This window comes from Hydra vulgaris, chromosome 10 (genome assembly GCF_038396675.1).
Source record: "Hydra vulgaris chromosome 10, alternate assembly HydraT2T_AEP".
Taxonomy (NCBI): Eukaryota; Metazoa; Cnidaria; class Hydrozoa; order Anthoathecata; family Hydridae; genus Hydra; species Hydra vulgaris.
Window position 1 is genome coordinate 42,741,801 of NC_088929.1, and position 20,345 is coordinate 42,762,145.

Sequence of the window (20,345 nt, forward strand, 5' to 3'; positions counted from 1 at the left end):
GATATGCCCCATAAAAGTCATTTTACTAAAATTAAAACTATTCAAAAAGTTCCATTCCAGATATTTTTTTAAACCAGATTCTAAAAGAGGATAAAAAAATACAGTCTGAAAAATATAAACTTTTTATAAATAAAGCAAATTAGCAATAGTTTAAGATAAATCTTTTGTCGTTAATTCGCTTGAGAAAGCACAGTTTTCGTTTTTCGCAAACTTACTAATGTATTTTGGTACTTTTAATGCACTTTGGTATTTCTAAAATAAATCTTTTTTTTATCAAAATGAAGCGCAATAAACTTAAAATGTTTTATCAAAAAAAGTTTTAGAAAAAAAATAATTTTTAGCTGAGATATAAAGCTTCAGGCATAACTGCCCCGTTATCCCCCACTGTCCCAATATGCTCCGCTACCCTATATTAGATTATACTAAATTTAATCTATTTGTATTAAAGTGTGAACGGAGTTCACAAAAGAGTTATATTGTTAGCTTTTTTTTTTTTTTTTGCTAAAATGGTTAACTAATTATTTGTTCTTTTCTGAAATTAAATGTTGAATTTTTAAAAGTGTTGAAAATTTAATTTATTTGCAATTGCAGAAATAAAATTAAAAAACAAAAAGCATAAAATAAAATTGCAAAATTAAAAAAAAAAAACATTAAAATTATATTTGGGGGGCGGGGGCAATGCTGGATTAAGGGGCCCCAAAAAAATAAAGGACCTTTTTTTATTTTTTTTCAGTCAATTTTTTCAAAATTATCTATTTGAAAAATTAAAGTCTTTTAGTAAATATCACCTAAAAACACACTATTTAGGTGATATTTATTTAAATGTTAAAGTTAAAAGTGTTGGTTAAAAAAGTAGTTGGTTAAAAAAATACAAAAAAATAAATAAAAACCTTTGGTATATTTAGCAGTGGTAAAATAGCAAACAAGGTATCTTTAGTCTTAAATTTCTTGCATAAACCAGACTTTTTTTACTTTGCAAGTTACCTTGGAGGTAGCTTGCAAAGTCTAACAAACTATGGTGCACTAAAACACAATTTTTTAAAAAACTTAATTAAATTACAAGAACAGTTTTCATATTAATAATCTCTGCTAAGTTCTTCATTAAAATTGACTATACAAAAAAGATTGGGAAACTTTTTTGATGTTTGTGGGGATCTGCTACATTAAGAACTTTAAAGGCAATACTAATAAAATCATATGTTAAACAAAAGAATGAAAACTCTTCTTTAATAAATACCACCTAAAAACAATTTTTTTAAATTATGTCAGTGTTTAAAATAAGAAAAAGAGTATTCTTAAAATAATAGCCACCATGCCTCCTTTACTCATACAAGCCATTTGCAGACCCCTTCTTCCCCTCCGAGCGTACGTACTTTAGGACATTCCCTAACTATGCAAACTATCTGCTTTTGAAATTTAAAAAAAAACGTCACCTTATCATAATTGTTATACTTAAATACTTTATAAAAGAATTATTTATTCTTCGTTTTCTTCATCATATTCTTCTTCGTAAATTTTGGATTCGTCGTCTTTAGATTTATTATTAAACTCTTTTATATCATAAATACTTTCATCATCAGTCTTTGTATTTTTACTATTACTCGTGTCTAGATTTTCTTCGTCGTAGTCTTCTTCCTCGTCATCTCTTGTGTAAATTGGTAAACCATCATCTTCTGGCAAACTTTCTTCTTCAAAGATATCTTCTATGTTTGAATTAACATCTGTAGATTCTGACTTATCAAGTATATTAGTAGGCATATTTTGTTTACTCGTAACGGTTTGTTCTTTTAATTCTGATTCACTGGTATTTTTTTGCGTCAGCGGAACACACGTAACTGTATCAAAATATAATTGTACTTCACCATAAGTGCATATAACGAATTTAATAATTTATATATATATATATATATATATATATATATATATATATATATATATATACATATATATATATATATATATATATATATATATATTATATATATATATATATATATATATATATATATATATATATATATATATATATATATATATATATATATATATATATATATATATATATATATATATATGTATATATATGTACACTTATTTACCGTTCGATATCATAATTAGAAATAATGCAGCAAGCATCAACAACTTCTTCATTCTTTTCTAAAAAATAGAGCAAAACTTATGAAAGTAACAAAAGTCAATTATCCGTTTGTACATTAAGTAACATAAACTAAAAAGCAGTATTGCTAACTGTATTGAAGTTAATATATAAATCATTTTTATATATATACAAAATAATTGAAAACATATTAATATAAATCGTTTATTCTCACTTTTTTTTCCCGAGATTAGAAAAAACCTTATCAGCAGATTTCTTGTTTGTTTATAAATAAATCATTACACTGAGATTTTTTTTGAAAAGTTTCTTTAGAACGGTGAGTTGCATTTTCATTGAAATTAAATAATAAAAGAAACTTAGCAGACCGTGCGAAAAGAACACGCTGCATTGTATAATTATAATAAAAAGATTTTCTAAATTTTCTTGATTTCAATACAAATTTAATTTCTACTTTTCCAATTGGTTTAAAATAAATTCTGAAATTTCAAAAAAAAAAAAAAAAAAACTTCTAATATTGTTTAGTTTTAATAAGTATTTTTAAAATTCTTGCAACCCAATCACCAGTGGCGCAGTAGTTAGAACTCTTCCCAAAAAAATAGAATAAAAAAATCCAACGTTTGATGCATGCTCTAGCTAAAACTGCCAGAGCAATAATAGCCAGAGCATGCATCAAAATTTATTAGTTAAATACCCTTCTAGGCATCCGGGAAAATGCCCGAAGATATGATCATTCTGATAAAATAGTGGCTTGATGTATTCAAGCCCTTTTATTGGTCTTCCTTGTCGCCAAGCGAAAAACAGTAACAGCTACTCCAGCTTTGTTGATTTCTAAAAAAACAAATAACTATAATTTTTTTTTATTGTTCTCTAATTAAAACTTTACAAAAACGTGATCATAAATATAAACTGATTCGCTTACAATGTATATTGGATTCGTTTACAATGCAGGCATTTCTGTCCAACTTTTGACTTGTAGCAATTCTTCACCTTTTTTAAATTTAAAGAAGATCTTTCTCCTATATAATTTGTAACAGTTGCAGAGAGAAGCATCCCGAGAAAAACATAGACTTGGAAATGTGGATTCAGTTATCTTTGATCGAACAACCAAAAGTAAATCCAGATGATTTAGTTTTCTAGTTTCATCAGTAAAAGCTCAATCAAAAATATATTAAGCCTTTAAAACGTTTCATACAGACTAGATGTTCGCGCAATCGCGTGTTATGCTCTGCAAACAGGCTATTCTAATTACAATGTATAATTATCGGAATATATATATATAGTAGTTTTTAAGTTCCTAGTTTTCAATAGTGTTTAAATATATTTTTATATGAAACGCATCAGCTATATATATAGGCATTTTGAGCGATCCGCTGTAATTTTGGTAATCAGTTACTTAGACCGTTAGTGGCAGCCACCAAAAAGGGCTAGCCGATGGCTTACCACAATTAAAAAGCAAGAAAGTTATTGACTGACCATTTATTGCAACTGGCGACATGAACCGTTAAAAAATGCATATATAGGTCCACTGCAAATCGACTAAAACAATGTTTTCTAGGTATAGTAGAAGCTAGAAGACATCTTAAGAAAATGGATCAGCTGGAGACGGCTGTGATGATGGAAAGGTTTAACATATTGAACAAAATGCTTCAAGCCTTTAAAATTGATTTACAGTGTTGTCTATTTTTGTTCTAGAGTTTAGATTAAGTTTTTAAAAATTTGAAAAAAAAGGCTTTGTAAAAGAAGCTTTAACAAGTACTATACTGACCAGAAACAAAAATGTGCGCTCAAATGCCAACATGATAAATTGACGTCTAATGAGAAGTCAAACTTTACTGGGAGAAGAAAACCGAATTCTTTATAGGGAAGGAGAAATCAAGAAAAAAGAAGAAAAATCGATGTTAATGTTATTGTGTATTAACTTTTAACTAAGTTGAAAGAAAAAACAAGCTCTAATCCTCTCTTGTTTTAGATTTCTCATTTAATACGGATATTTAAAAGTGTTTCTAATGGGGCTCCGTGATATAGCTAAATTATGTCTCCTTCGTGCTCCATTCATTTATATATAATTTTATATTTTTGTACATTGAAAACATTTTTAAACGACGAAATAAACTTGGGGTCACTGTTTAGTATAGTTTAACTTTTACAACACTGTTTAGTTTAACTTTTAAAGTTAAACTAAACTCTTTAGTATAAAATTTACTTTTTGACATGATCGAATTTTTGTCTGATTCACAAAGTGCTAATCCTCTGATGCATCATGCCAACAAAACAAAAAACAAAACAAAAAAAACTCGTCAGATTTCGGTTTTATTGGCCTACGTACATAATACGTATAGACTAATAGGCTAAAAAGATAAGTATCACTAATTTACAAGAAAAAATATGCAAGTAAATAATGAATTTTTTAAAGCATCTTAAAAAAGATAAACTTTGATGTGATTGATTTGTGAGTATCACGACAGGTTTATGAGAAAACCTCAAAAGAGTTTACATGGTTAATGCTTAATCATAAGGTTGCGTTGGTCTTTATTTTGTTTCTGTAATGAAATCTTTTAATGACTCATTTTAAAAAAGTGATAGAAAGTTGATAGCTAATTTTCAGTACAAATGTACAATAAAACCATAGACCATGATTGTGATCATATGCTGTATGTCATCAACTAATTATGCGGTTGGGTGTTTAAATGAATACAAGTTTAAATGAATATTTTAATGCTGTTGTTTATGTGTTTCAAATTTTATTTAACTATTTAATTGATTTTCTATCCAAAATTGGTTTGCCATGCCAAGACATTGTACGAATTCAGCAGACAGTTTCTGCTATGTTTGTTAACAATTTTTCATTGTGGTTTTCAGAAAGGCAATAACAATCTAATAAACCCCAAAACTTGAATAAATCGTCTCCCCACTGTTTACAAGAAAATAAAACTTATATAACTGTATTTCACAACACTTTTTTTTTTTTACATGTTGCTCATAAACTCAAATCCAATATTCATTTGTTATACGTCAAGTATTTTAAAAGCATCTTAAATATCCAAATTGTCATAGTCTATTATTTCCGACAAATATTCCTGAAATTTCATCTCTTAAATCTAAACTAAATCTAAGAAAATTATTAGGTCATAACAGCATTCCCACAAATATTCTATATAAATTTTCTTTCATTTTCTATACATTCTATAATATAAATTTTAACAATGAATTTTCAAATATTCTTTCTAAACTATTTAATGACTCATTCATAAATGGAATATTTCCTGATATTTTGAAACTATCTTGTGTTGTTTCAATATTTAATTTGGGTGGGTAGGTTAAACCTGATGAACTTACAGAAGAAGAAACAGCCTGTCAAATAAAACTTTAGATATGCGTTTCTACTAATTTATTTATCTATCTAACTACTGACTATCTATCTATCTGTATACACACATATGTATATAAATATATATATATATATATATATATATATATATATATATATATATATATATATATATATGTGTATATATATATATATATATATATATATATATATATATATTAGGTATGTGACATGAAATGTTTAAATTAATTACTTAAAAAATAAATAAAAAAACACTAGATTGTTATATATCTTTAGAAAGATCTTGAAAACAGTAGTTTTAAGGTGAAAATTTATCAAACTTGAACAATTCTATTAAAAGTTATAATGTTTTAAGTACCAAATTTTTGATATATGGATTTGTTGAAGAAACCGTGACCAAATTTAAAGTTTTTCTTAACTTAAAATGTCATTACTTTGTCAATTCTTATCAAAATTAAAAAAACTAGGTAAAAAAAGAAATGTCTCAAAAAGAAGAATAAGGATACATAGAAGATGTATGCAAGGCGGTAGAAGGGCGTCTATAACACCCTATAATATATTCAAAATCTAGGTTTATTAAATGAAATTTTTTTTTTTTATTGAAATTTTGAATTTTTTTATACATTTTTTATATTTTATATACTTTATATATACTATTCAATATTATTTTGTAATATAATACACATTTAAACATTATTAATGTTTAAATGTTCATTATGATACGCCCTCCCTCAACTATTCGTGTGTATAGCGGAACTCAAGTCATAAATGGGTACCTATTTTGGATGAGTTAGTAGAGTGTCTGGAGGTGTTTTTTTTTTCATGAAATTTGGTAGGTAGCATGCAAAAAAGTTTTTGCTAATGTCTGAATATATATTAGAAAAAAGTCTCATTCTTTCAATACATACCTGATGCCCAAACAATAAGGAACAACAAATTCATTATAAACGAAGTTTTTCAAAAAATATTTCCTTGCAGAATTAAAAATACTGAAAAAAGCGTGGCACAAAATTTGGACAAAGAAAACGGTTCCATTAAGGTCTGATTTACGCGTACCTTATATATATATATATATATATATATATATATACAGTATCGGACAAAACATGGTGGACAAACTCAAATTTAGAACAAAAGTTGATCAAAAACTAAAGAAAACTAGTAAAACAATTGAACATATTATTTTTTATGTAGTTTATTATGTTGTTAACAAAATTTAAAACTTTTGAATCAAACTCAAAATCATTAAAAAAGTTTCTCTTAGGACAAAACAAGGTGGACATCAAAAAATTGACTGAAAATTCAAAAAATTTCAAAAATTAACTTATTTTTTGAAAAACTTCAAAAATTAACTTGATATTTAGTAGGACCTCCTTTAATTTTAATTATTGCTTTCATTCTTTGAGGCATAGACTCAATTAATGAGTCAACAATTCTCATATCAATCTCTCGCAAGGCCTTCTCGATTTGTTCAAATTCCTCACTGGTCACATTTGCACACTCAATCTTATTGTCAATTATTTCCCAGAAATTTTTTATGGGATTCAAGTCAGGGGTTTATGTAGGCCACTCCATTAGGTTAATATTCCCTTGACCTTGAACCATTATTTTACAATTTTCGACATATGTTTGGGTTCATTGTCCTGTTGAAAAATCCATTTTAGGGGCATCTCCCATTCAGCATGTTGTAACGTAATTATCTTCCATTATATCTTTGTAAACAAATTGGTCCATAATTCCATTAATTTTGTGAATAGGACCAGTTCCTAGTGCTGAGAAACATCCCAAAACCATAGCAGACGTTCCATGCTTTACACTCTTCTTGGTATATTTAGTATAGAATCTGGTGTTCTTTGGTCTCCAGACTCACTTCTTGCAGTCGCTTATAAATTTGCTTATTAAAGGTTATATTTTGATTCATCACTAAAAAGTACGTTTTTCCACTAGTCTACAGTCCAATTTTGGTGTGCTTTCTCAAACGCAAGTCTTAGCTTTCTATTTTTAAAAGGAGTAAGTGGTTTCTTGGCAGGCATTCGAGAAAACAATTTTGCTTTGTCGCACAGTGCGATTAGAGATTTGTAGTTCAAGTTTTTCGGTTAATTTTGTGGATGACAAAAATGGATCTTTTTTAAGCTCTTTTACTATTATTCGATCTAGTCTTTGTGATATTTTTCTTGGACGTCCCCCAATTGTTCGTTTTATAGCAGTCAAGAGATCCAAATGATTTGACAGTTTTGCTTACAGTCGACTTAGCTATATGTTATATTTTCTACAAATTTCAGCTTGGCGTTCTCCGCTTTTAAAATCTTTAATAATATTTTCACGTAAAGCACTTCTTAATTTGTCGTAAGCCATTTTAAGTTGCAATTTATGCCAAATATCACAAGTTAAATCTATTTTTACGCCAATTTTTACGCCAATTTTTACGCCAATTTTTACGCCAATTTTTACGCCAATTTACACTCAATATCACGAGTTAAATCTATTTTTAGTTCAATTGAAAAAATAATTGGTCAGACGCTCCAAAAACTATTTTATTATTTTAGAGTAATGTTATGATAAAAGTGAAAACAAAAGAATACAGTAAATTGAATAAAGACAATGAAATCTTATAAAAAAAAGCATCGTTTTGATTTGTCCACCTTGTTTTGTCCAAGGAAAAATGTAGTTTGTCGAGAAAAATGTGTTATAAATTTTTTTTGTGATTCTTAGTATGATTCAAACGTTTTAAGTTTTATTAAGAACATGATAAACTATTTAAAAGTTAATATGTACAATTGTTTTACTAGTTTTTTTTTAGTTTTTGATAAACTTTTGTTCTAAACTTGAGTTTGTCCACCATGTTTTGTCCGATACTGTATATATATATATATATATATATATATATATATATATATATATATATATATATATATATATATATATATATATATATATAATTTGGTATAGTAAATAATAAGTAACCAGTTAAATAAAGTGTTTATATTGAATGCGGTGGATCATACCTGCTTACAGATAAAAAAAAAAAAAAGAAAAAACAACAACGAAATTCGAATTTAGAAAAAGAACTTTTAATTATTTGCCATCCATCAGCGAGTTAAGTTAGATGAATAATAATTAAAGAAGTTTAAAAATTTACGGTTATATTTGAAATTGTAATAACTATTTTTTTTTTTTTAGCTCATTCAATTTATTTTCTTTTTTACATATCTATTATATTATATTATTGATTACTCAATTATTAGCTATATAATTGTATATTTTACTATTAAGCGTTAGTCATATTTATATTTTATTTTTATCATTATTTATATTTATATTTTTATCATACATTACAACTACTACTTTAGTTATTACTGTCACTATTTTTATTATTATTGCTATTTTTGTGATCGTTGTTATTATTATTATTGTTATTGTTATCCGTTATTATTATTATATTGTTAATATTTTTATCATAAACTTCATCATTGTTATATTATCGTATAGTTACTACTATTGTTATATTGTTTCTGTTGTAATAATCTTACTAATATCAATATCTTTATTTCTAAAAAAATTTCTACTTATTATGTCTAAACTCTGCAAAACTTGTGATAAAATTATTCGTGCTAATCATCATTCACTTCAATGCAATCACTGCCTTAGTTCAATCCACAAGAAATGTAGTTTTTTAAATAATAATGATTTTAGTTTAATTAAAAACTCTTCCATGAATTATTGGCTCTGTATTACATGTTGCAACAGTATTTTTCCTTTTAGTTCTATATCGGATAATGAACTTCGTCTTCAAACTTCAATTGACAATATATTACATTTCAATGATCTGCCAAATGACCTTTCCCTCTTTCCTTGCTCCCGAGAATCTGATACTTTTAATCAACTTAATAATTACTTTACTTTTCAGCAAAATAACAACGACGATGATGATACGAACATAGTTGAGAATCCAATCAACTGTAAATACATTGATATTGAAAAATTTAACTCTTCAAACATCAATATTAATTGCTTTTCTCTATTTCATTTAAATATCGCTTCATTAGTTAAACATTTTGACTAATTAACCTCACTTTTATCTCTAATAAATTATGAATTTAGTATAATCGGAATTACAGAAACTAAGCTGAAATCTGATTTACTCCCAACAACTCCAATTAATCTTAGTGGATATGTTTATGAACATACTCCAACAAAAACTTCATTTAGAGGTGCTCTACTTTACATTTCTAATAAACTAGTTTATTAATCTAGAAATGATTTACTTATGTATAAACCCAAATTCTTAGAGTCTGTTTTTGTTGAAATCATTTTCCCTAAAAAGTATAACATCATAGTAGGCTGTGTTTATCGCCATCCTAACATGGATATTAATGAATTTATTGTTTCATATCTAGCTATTCTATTTGAAAAACTTGCTGTTGAAAAAAATAAAACTATCTTTATAATGGGTGATTTTAATATCGATCTTATAAAAGCAAGATCAGATAATTCAATCTCGGAGTATTTGAACACCATTGCTTCAAATAACTTTCTTCCTTTTATATCTTTACCAACAAGAGTTACCAATCACTCAAGTACTTTAATTGATAATATATTTTCTAATTCAACTTCTAAAGATATTTTTTCCGGCAATCTAACTATTAGAATATCGAATCATTTGCCACAGTTTCTAATTTATTCATCTTTTAAAAAAAGAATTATTAATTCTCGAAAAAGCAATATTTTTCTTCGAAACTTCAAAAAACTAAATAGTGAAGAATTCAGGAACGATTACTTGAAAATCAACTCGAATAAAGCAATCAAAGTTTCCAATAGTAATACAAATAAATCATATGAAAATTTCTTCACTACCTTTAACTCTCTTCTAGACAAACACGCACCATTAAAAAACTAAGTAACCGTGGCTTAACTCGAAGCCTTAAACCATGGATTACTTCAGCAATTTTAACCTCGATAAAAAAAAAGAAACAATATATTTAAAAAGTTCCTTAAAACAAAAAATCTTCATGACAAACTAGTTCTTGAAAAAACTTACAAAACCTATAGAAATTTACTTGTAACACTTATTCGAAGAAGCAAAAAAAACCACTTTTCTACTTTACAATCAATAGCAATAGTTTGAGAGCAACGTGGAAGGGTATTAGAACTCTTTTGAATATACGTTCGAATGATATCTCATATACATCTTATATATCTTCAAACAACACCATTATCAATGATCCAGTTAAAATTTTGGAAATTTTCAACTCCTTTTTTATTTCAATCCCTGAAGAACTGCAAAAAAATATTCATTCATCTCATACTGACTTCCATAAATATTTAAAAACATCAAACCCTGACTCTCTTTTCATTACACTTACTGAAAAAAATGAAATAATATCAGTTATTCTTTCTCTAAATGATGGCAAGGCTTCTGGTCCAAACAGCATTCCAACCTTTATTCTAAAATATCTTGCTAATGATATTTCCTCAGTACTTGCTAAACTATTTAATCTCTCATTCACTACTGTTATATTCTCTAATATTTTAAAAACTGAATCTGTTCAACCAATCCATAAGAAGGACTCGAAACTTGACTGCAATAACTATAGACCAATATCATTATTATCAAATATCAGCAAAATTCTTGAAAAGTTAATGTATTCTCGTAGCTACCACTTTCTTGATAATTCTAAGAGTCTCTTCGGCCGTCAGCTTGGATTTCGTTTATAACACTACTTCCCATGCACTTATTAGCATTACTGAAATGATTCGTGGTGCAATTGATAGTGGTTCTTTTGCTTGTGTCGTCTTTATTGATTTCCAAAAAGCATTTGATACAGTTGACCATAAGATTTTAACTGAAAAATTGTATCACTATACGGGGTATCGCTAATGATTGGTTTTCATCCTATATTAACAATCGCAATCAGTTTGTCGCGATTAATGGATTTCAATCGACATGTAAAGTTATTAAGTATGGTGTACCACAGGGTTCTGTTCTAGGACCTTTACTTTTTTTAATATATATTAACGATCTGCCTCACTCTAAAAATAATTCGATTGTTCATCATTTTGCCTACGACACTAATCTTCTATGCATAAATAAATCACTCGCGCAGCTTTGTAAAAAAGTTAATTCAGATCTCCATCATTTGTGTCATTGGTTCAATAGTACCCGTCTTTTTCTAAATATCAATAAAACTGAATTTATTATTTTCTACCCTCCTTAAAAAAAAGATTGATAGTAATAATGTGAAAATTAGAATTAATGGCAATAGACTTTTCCCATCTAAATATTCTTCCTTAAGAATTATGACATTTTCTCCCCCTTGCGTTCTAATATCGAAAATAGGTTTTCTGAATTAAAAATTCTAAAATTTCAAGATCTTATGAAGCTTTATAATTGTCTCTTTGTGATTGATTTTCTTCAAAATAAGCTACCACATCCGTTCAATAATTTTTTTATTAAAACAAGTGACACACACAAATATTACACTCGAAATACTGAAAATTTAAACTTGCACACTTCCTTTTTCAGCACTATCAAATATGGCAAGCTCTCTATTAAAAATCAATGTATTTCTCACTGGAACCAAATAATACCATTTATGAAAAAAGAGATTTTAACAAAATACCCTTTTATTACTAACATTCTTCTTCTCAATCGAAACCAAGTTAAGAAATTTATATTTGAGTATATGAGCATTCGGAAAAGATTTTTACTTTCTCAAGTTGGCTCTCCAAGTCTAACTTGAAAATGGCCGGTTTTCAAGTTTAGCTTGAGTTCAAGTTCGCTCTTGGCATTTGCTCAAGTCAAATTTTAGACTTGAAGTATTACTTCAAATTTCAAGTTCGCTTGCATTCCACCTTAGGAGCAGTTAAAGATAGAAGAGAAAAGATAATCACAGAGGAGTTAATTGGATCAGTTACTTATTATATAACGGAGGACGTTACTGTAGAGAAACCGCCATTTTCAACTCAAAATTCAGACCCAGCGCTAAGAAAAATTAACAACTCTACCATAAATTATTTGATACTTGCGTGTCCTTCATCGTGTTAGAATGTCAATGCAACAAATTTTAAAATACACTAAGAGTGTGTTAGCATTTGTCAAAAAAGTGAAGCAACTTGAGTCAATTTTTCTAGTAACTCTAAGAAAAAACCTTCTTCTAAGGAAGAACCTTCTTCAAAGGAAGAACCTTCTTCTAAGGAAGAACCTTCTTCTAAGGAAGAACCTTCTTCTAAGGAAGAACCTTCTTCTAAGGAAGAACCTTCTTCTAAGGAAGAACCTTCTTCTAAGGAAGAACCTTCTTCTAAGGAAGAACCTTCTTCTAAGGAAGAACCTTCTTCTAAGGAAGAACCTTCTTCTAAGGAAGAACCTTCTTCTAAGGAAGAACCTTCTTCTAAGGAAGAACCTTCTTCTAAGGAAGAACCTTCTTCTAAGGAAGAACCTTCTTCTAAGGAAGAACCTTCTTCTAAGGAAAAACCTTATTCTAAGAAAGAATCTTCTTTCAAGGAAGGACCTTCCTAAAAAGTAAACAAAACAAGTAAGAATCTGCAGTCAATTGATGTTAATATACTCATTGATATCAATCTTTTAGAATCACTTAATAAATATCTTAGAAAAATAAATAAAAGTATTTAAATGAATTCGAGTTGAAGGCTAAGTGCAGATGTTCTGATTTACAATACAGTTTATCAAAAAAAAAGGGAATAAAAATGGAGCGCGCATCTTACTAGACACGATGTTTTAGCAGAAGAAGCATATTTTAATGAAAATGAAAAGTTGAAAATAACCACATTTTTTCCAATAGTAGACTCAATATTGTCTAAATTGTAAAACCATGCAAAATATTATTTATATATTTTTTTGAAATTTATTTCTCTTCCTTTGCAAATCTAAAACTATTAATTCCGATACGCTAAAGGAAAATGTCAAAATCTGGCAAAAATATATGGTCGAGACCTCGATTTTGATAATCTTTTAAATAAGCGTGTTCATCTAATGCATTACTTGACTGCTTATAAAAACTGCGAGAAAATAAAAAATTGTTAAAAACAATTTGAAATCTGTTTTTCCAAATGTTGAAGTTGCCCTCCAAATTTTTCTGTGTTTGATGGTTACTTATTGGGAGCACTCACATTCTAAACTTAAGATAACAAAAAATGAGCTTCGTAGCACAATGGGACAAAAGCACTTAAATACACTTTCTCTAATTATGCATAGAAAATAACTTCTTGGAAAGCATTGATGTTGACATTATCATTGGAGATTTTTTTTTAATAAAATCTGCGGGCGCCAGTGTTGAGGCCCTGTCCAAAACTATGCTCGAGGGGCCCTTGCTAGTGTTAAGACAGCCCTGTTTGCAACATACTTTATTTATTAAAAAAAAACAAAAACTGTTTTGGTTAGGAAAAGGTCCGGCAGGACACCCCAATACACGATTTCGATAAATTAAATACAATATCGCGGACCATTTTTATGAAAACAATTTTCTTAATTTCATTCATACCGCACAAAAGATCTCCTTGGAACGTTTCAGGAACAAATCAAAAAGCCTTTCGATGCAAAAAGACTTTTAAAATAAATGCATTTTAGATAAAGTAGTTATTGCTAATATTACTAATGTTTTCTTTATTATTTTTTGTTTGTTTTTCTTTTGTTAAAAACAAACAAAAATAACGATTTAAAAAAAAATTTGATTTTAATATTGTAATTAAGCTTTAATATATTATGTTGTATTTCATTACGTATTATTAAAATTTTTATTATGTATTTTATAACTTTTTATTAGTGAATATAAATTGACAACTAAACAATGAAACGAGACTTGGTGAAAGATAGTTTATGTCTTCTTCTTGTTCCATCTTTCTTATATATTCATACGATTTGTTTTATTGCAAATATTACATACAGCATAAAACAAAAACGAAAAAATTAGGAGTTTCGCAAAGTAGATAGATTTTGGTTGCAGCTAAACAGCAATATTAACTTGGTCTTATTTTTTATGAATTTGTTGTGAAATTGTTAACTGTTTTATGTATAAATAGCATTCACATGATTACTAAAAGGGAAGAAAAAAAATAATAAAAAATAAAAAACTTCTTATGCTAAACCTCTCAAAAATTTGGGGAAAAATAATTTTATTGGTTGATAACTGATCTTTTAAAACTTTTATTTTTAATATATTTTTTACTGTTCATATAATAAGTAAAGGAAATATATTACAAGGAACCCTTTACATTATATAATAGAGTATGTAAAAACAGATAGGAGGCCCAAAGAAGTTACTGATGATTGTAGTCAACATTATCATAGAGTCTCTTTAACAATAACATTAAATATTTAACAATAACATTAAATATCTAACAATAACATTAAATATTTAACAATAACATTAAATATTTAAAACTTAAATTAAATATTTAACAATAACATTAAATATTTAACAATAATATTCAATATTTAACAATAATATTAAATATTTAACAATAACATTAAATATTTAACAATAACAATAAAATATGACTTTGACAATGATAGTTAATAGCCAATATAACTTTAACAAGTTTAAAATAAAGTATACTTTGTGAAAAATATATTTTTCAAATTAAAAACTAAAAACTCCGTTACAATATAGTTGTTAAAATCTTTAATCAAACATATTTCAGATAAACACGCTGTAGCATATGCTAAAGCGTTTTTATTTGAAATTTTTAAATTATATATATTTTTTCTAACTATAAATATTTGATATATGCCAAATATTTATAGTTACTTATTTTATAGAAAAATATAATTATATGTAAGTTATATGTAAGTTATGTCAGGAATTTAAAAAAATGCAATTTCATTTGTCGTTAATAATCTTTTATACTGTTATTTTTCATTTGATTCTATAACAGTCTTGGCTCATAAGTGAAAAGTTTGACACCTATGATTTTTATTATGATCAAATGATAGTTGTGGTGTATTTGATTGTGTATTTGATTGGCGATTGTATTTTTGAGAAAAAAAGCCTCTGCAAAAATATCAGAAAATACTTTTAACAGCAAGTTAAGGTGAGTTTCCACGCAACCGTTTTTTCACGGGAACGCGAAAAGGAAGGGAAAAATAATCACGTGGGCATGAGTTGTATAAGTTTTAATGTGTCCGAAGAAAAACTACTCGTGCTCCGAAGAAAAACTACTCGTGCTTACACTTAATTCTTACACAGTGTAAGAATATAAGTGTAAGTTTTATATTTAAAAACGTTTTTCATATTACACTTATGTATATATATATATATATATTTTTTTTTTTTTTTTTTTTTTTTTAAACATCTTCGCTTCCAACAAGGCTGCAAGCAGCCACTAATTAAAGTAGGAAGTTACTGTAAGAGAAAAGATGAAGATTGTAGAGCAAGATAACGATTGACGGACGATTTAAAAGATTGCAAATTATATGAATCAGGAAAGCAAGATGAAGGAAGCGAATTCCAAAGAGCTGATGTTCGAGGAAAAAAACTAGACGAATAAGCGTTTTTGGAGCACTTAGGAACAGTCACAGAAAAAGGATGACACTTAATTGAATGACGAGTAACACGAGAATGAATTTTAGTAGATGGCACAAGAGACGTTAGCTCTTTCGAGCAGTGCCCATTATAGTATTTGTAGAAAAGAGAAAGAGAAGCAACATTACGACGATGTGATAATGGTTGAAGGTTGGCTGCAAGAGCAGGTCCAACTATGTTTACAATGCGTTTTTGCACCTTGTCTAAAAGAGAAAGGGCATCATTAGAAGATCCGCCCAAGATATGGCAACAGTATTCCATACAAGGCCGGATTTGAGATTTATAGAGGAAGAGAATAGAATCCAGAGTAAGAAAGTGGCGAGCTCGATAAAGAGATGCAACCTTAGCAGATGCTAATTTTGCAACCGATTTGATATATGGTTTCCAAGAAAGATTGGAAGTAAGAGTTAATCCTAGAAGATGAAGAGTAGGTGACTCATCGAGTACATCACCGTTCATAAATATAGGAAGATCTAAATTATTGCGATAACGATTGGCTGAAAAAAATTGAGTTTTATCTGAATTAAAGTTCACCAGCCACTGTGAGCCCCATGCTGTAGCAGAAGTGAGATCCTTTTCAAGCTCAAATGCCTCCTCCAGGCAATCAGAGGGTGTTGGTTTCTTATCACGACAAGAATAAATGGTAGTATCATCAGCAAACAATGCCACCTTAGATGTGAGAATATCTGGAAGATCGTTAATGTAAATTAAAAAGAGTATAGGGCCAAGGATAGAACCTTGAGGAACCCCTGAAGTTACAGAATAAGAAGAAGAGTGTTGTCCATCGAGGACAACTTTTATGCTACGATTGGAAAGGAAGGATTCAATGATCTTAAAGATGTTGCCGGATACACCATAAGAAGAAAGCTTATGGAGAAGACCAGCATGCCAAACTTTATCAAACGCTTTTGAAATGTCAAGAGCGATGGCCTTAACCTCTCCACCTTCATCTAATGCACGATAAAACCTGTCAGTTATTACTGTTAGCAAATCAGCTGTAGAACGAGAAGATCGAAATCCATATTGATGGTCAGAAAGTAAGTTATTAGATTCAAGATGAGAAATTAAGTGTTTGTTAATTAAAGATTCAAAAACCTTGCTTATGATAGGAAGAAGACTTATGGGACGGTAGTTAGACAAATCAGATCGCTCCCCAGAATTTTTGAAGATAGGGATAACAGATGCGGCTTTCCAGCAGGCTGGAAAACAAGACTCTGATAAGCACTTGTTGAATAGTTTTGAGAGTATAGACGACAGCTCTGGAGAACACTTCTGCAAGACAATAACAGGTATGTTGTCTGGGCCACAAGCTGTAGAAGAGTCTAGACAGGAAATCACTTTAGATACAGATGCTGAAGTGATATGAATGTCAAGCAATGAATCAACCTGTTTGTTGGCAATATCAGATAGAACGCAATTAGTGGAATCAAGAGATGATATTGATGAAAAGTTTTTAGCAAACAGTTCGGCTTTGTCGTTAGGTGAGGTGACAAAGTCTGAACCATACAAGAGAGGTGGAATTATAGATTTGCCCTTATTATTGATATTATTAAAGATTCTCCAGAAGTCGTGAGAGCCTAATTTTTGAGATGAGATACGAGATTTCATGACCTGAGAATAGCGGGTTTTGGCGTTAGACAAAACCTTTTTACAGTTGTTTCTAGCAGTAATAAACAGACGTCTGTTTTCTGGAGAATTGTTTTGCTGATAAATATGGAAGTAACGGTTTCGATTGGCAATCGCAGCAGCACAGTGTGAGGAAAACCATGGAGGAGAGTGAGGCTTGACCTGGAATCGTCGAGAGGGAATAAAAGATTCCATGCCAGTCTGAATCCACGAAGTTATATAAGAAGCACATTTGTCGACAGGAAGTTGAAAGATTTCTACCCAAGGGCCATCACGAAGAAAATCACGGAAAGAATCCCAGTCAGCTTTACTGTAGTTGTAAGAGGTTCGATAGTAGGGGTATTCAGGTGATGAAGAAGAATGAGATATTAGTTTTAAAGAGATCAAACTGTGATCAGAAGCACCTAAGGGTGAATGTGGAGAAACTGAGCACTGACTAGGATCAGAAACAAGACATAAGTCGAGTAGAGAAGGTAAATGATTAGGGTTGTCAGGAAAGCGAGTTGGAAAGTTGACTATTTGAGTTAGGGATTGAGAAAGGCAAAAGTTGTGGGCTTTAATGCCTGCAGAGTCACTGACACTAGAGCCAAGCCATTCAGAGTGGTGAGCATTAAAGTCACCGACAACAACTATATTAGCTGATGGATAAAGAGAGAGGGCTTGGTCAATATGATCAGAAATAACATCAAAAAGAGTACAGTCTTGAGATGAAGGAGATCGATATAGAACAAAGAGAAAGGCAATAGAGTGAAGTGGTGCTAAACGAAAGCACATGAAAGAATAGTCTGTGGATTCAAACCTAGTTTCACGACAAATGGGTGAATTCTTACGAATGTAAATGCCCAGGCCAAGCATGTGACTATTGGAGTCTTTACGAATCAGAGGAAGATAACCATCAACACTAAGATCACAAGATGAGACAGCCGAACTCAAATTAGTCTCACAAAGAGCAAGTAGGTCTGGTGAACTTTGCAAGAGATAAGACTCAACAGAAGAAAAGTTACTTCGAAGACCACGAATATTAGTGAATGATAGATTTAGAGAACTTGGTGATGATGATGGTTTTTTGTGTTTTATAGTTTTTGGTACTTTATTCATTTTTAAATTAGATTGAAGAACTTGACTCAAAGCATAGATAGTACTCAGAACACTGTTTAATAGCCCAAGCAATTGCCTCATTACTACTAATAAACCCTAAGCCGTAACAAAGGGCTCCAAATGTGGCCTCTGCAATGCACACCAAAAGTACAAACAGGGACACCATCCATGCGCAACATGGCACTGTTAATACTTTGATATTTTTCAGCTGTTGATGGAATCAGCCTCTCTGAGAGCTACCACAGAGTTCGGGAAACCTGACTACCAGCCGGCCTCAGAACCATAAAACTGAGTTTTAGAGCTGTACCCTCATAAGGAGATAATAGAATGAGTTGCCTAGTCATAAAAACAGTGACACAAGCAAACCCATGCATTGAGTCAAGAAGATCCAGCATTCAACATCCTAAACTGGAAACAATGTATTAAAAATACATCTGCGCCAGCCTAATAGATGAAGAAGGGGTGCGAGGCTGGTCAACAGATAGAATCTGTTTACCCCTTAAGTCTTTGCCTAGGAGGCCTTCTACAAGACAGTAGCTGGGTGCATTTAACATCTGCCCAAGAAGAGTATTTTTATCGAGACACCATCTCTAGCCTTTACTCAACCAAGAGCCCCAAGGCAGGGGGTGTTTTAAATCGGAGTTGGCATCTCCTAGCCTTTGCCTAAAAAGGCGTATCCTACAAGGCAGCAGGACATGAAGCAGATTGTACTGGGTTACATGTTACCAGTAGCAGGATAACCTGATCTGACAACATATTAGTATTTGAATTAAGTTTAGATATGTCTATGACATTCTTGTATTTCATTACAGCAAAAAAATTTTCAAAAACCCTTTATGTGATTAATTGCTTTACATGCCTGATTTGGTAACCTTTGCAACTTTATCAATTTAGTTTTGTGTACGTTGATAATAAAAATTAGCGTAGGAATAATATTAGATGACAATAAATAAGACTGAAATAAAGCATTATTCGCGACTTATAATCAATAAATGCTCTTTATTTATAATCGCATTTATAACAGAGTATAATTTTGTTTCAATGAGATGAATATAGCTTCTCCATGATTGGTGCTCATCAAATAAAATTCCTATAAACTTTGGGTGTTTCACTCGTTTTAACTTTATTATTTACTTTGTTGTAACTGTTTAATTTTAACTAGATAGTTGCAAAGTAAAATTAGCTGTTAGTTTATTTATCAAAACTATTATCGATCAAATAAAAGAATATGATAACAATCTTATATACAATCTTATATTTAATATATAATATTCAAATATAATATATAATATTATATTTCATCTAAACACACTTCTTTTTCCATGCTTTATATAAGGTTACTTTCTATATATATATGTTTGTGTGCCACAAAATTTGAAATCAAAGTTAACAAAAATTTAATTTGTATTTTCCCATAAGAACACTGAATTAATAAAAAAAAAATTTATAAACGTAACAGTAATTTTTCCTTCTACAAAAGATAACAAAAAAAGCATTTCTAGGCCCAATAGAATTCTGCTTGCATAAAGCATGGATTTGAAAAAATAATTTTTTTTTGATTTACTAGTTCTCAATCACGGTCGGTTTTATGTAAAAAGCGCTTTAGATATAAGTACGC

General features: G+C 29.4%; 1 protein-coding gene across 1 annotated transcript in view; it reads right to left on the reverse strand.

Moving 5' to 3' along the window:
* Positions 1 to 879: 879 nt before the first annotated feature.
* Positions 880 to 20,345, reverse strand: part of LOC124816499 (uncharacterized) — a 29,728-nt gene continuing 10,262 nt past the window's right edge. The window contains exons 2-3 of the mRNA XM_065808074.1: positions 2,100 to 2,157; positions 880 to 1,835 (exon numbers count right to left, since the gene is read on the reverse strand). Coding sequence (XP_065664146.1) covers positions 1,477 to 1,835; positions 2,100 to 2,151 — 411 coding nt within the window. The 5' untranslated portion in view covers positions 2,152 to 2,157 and the 3' untranslated portion in view covers positions 880 to 1,476. The remainder of the gene's footprint in view (positions 1,836 to 2,099; positions 2,158 to 20,345) is intronic.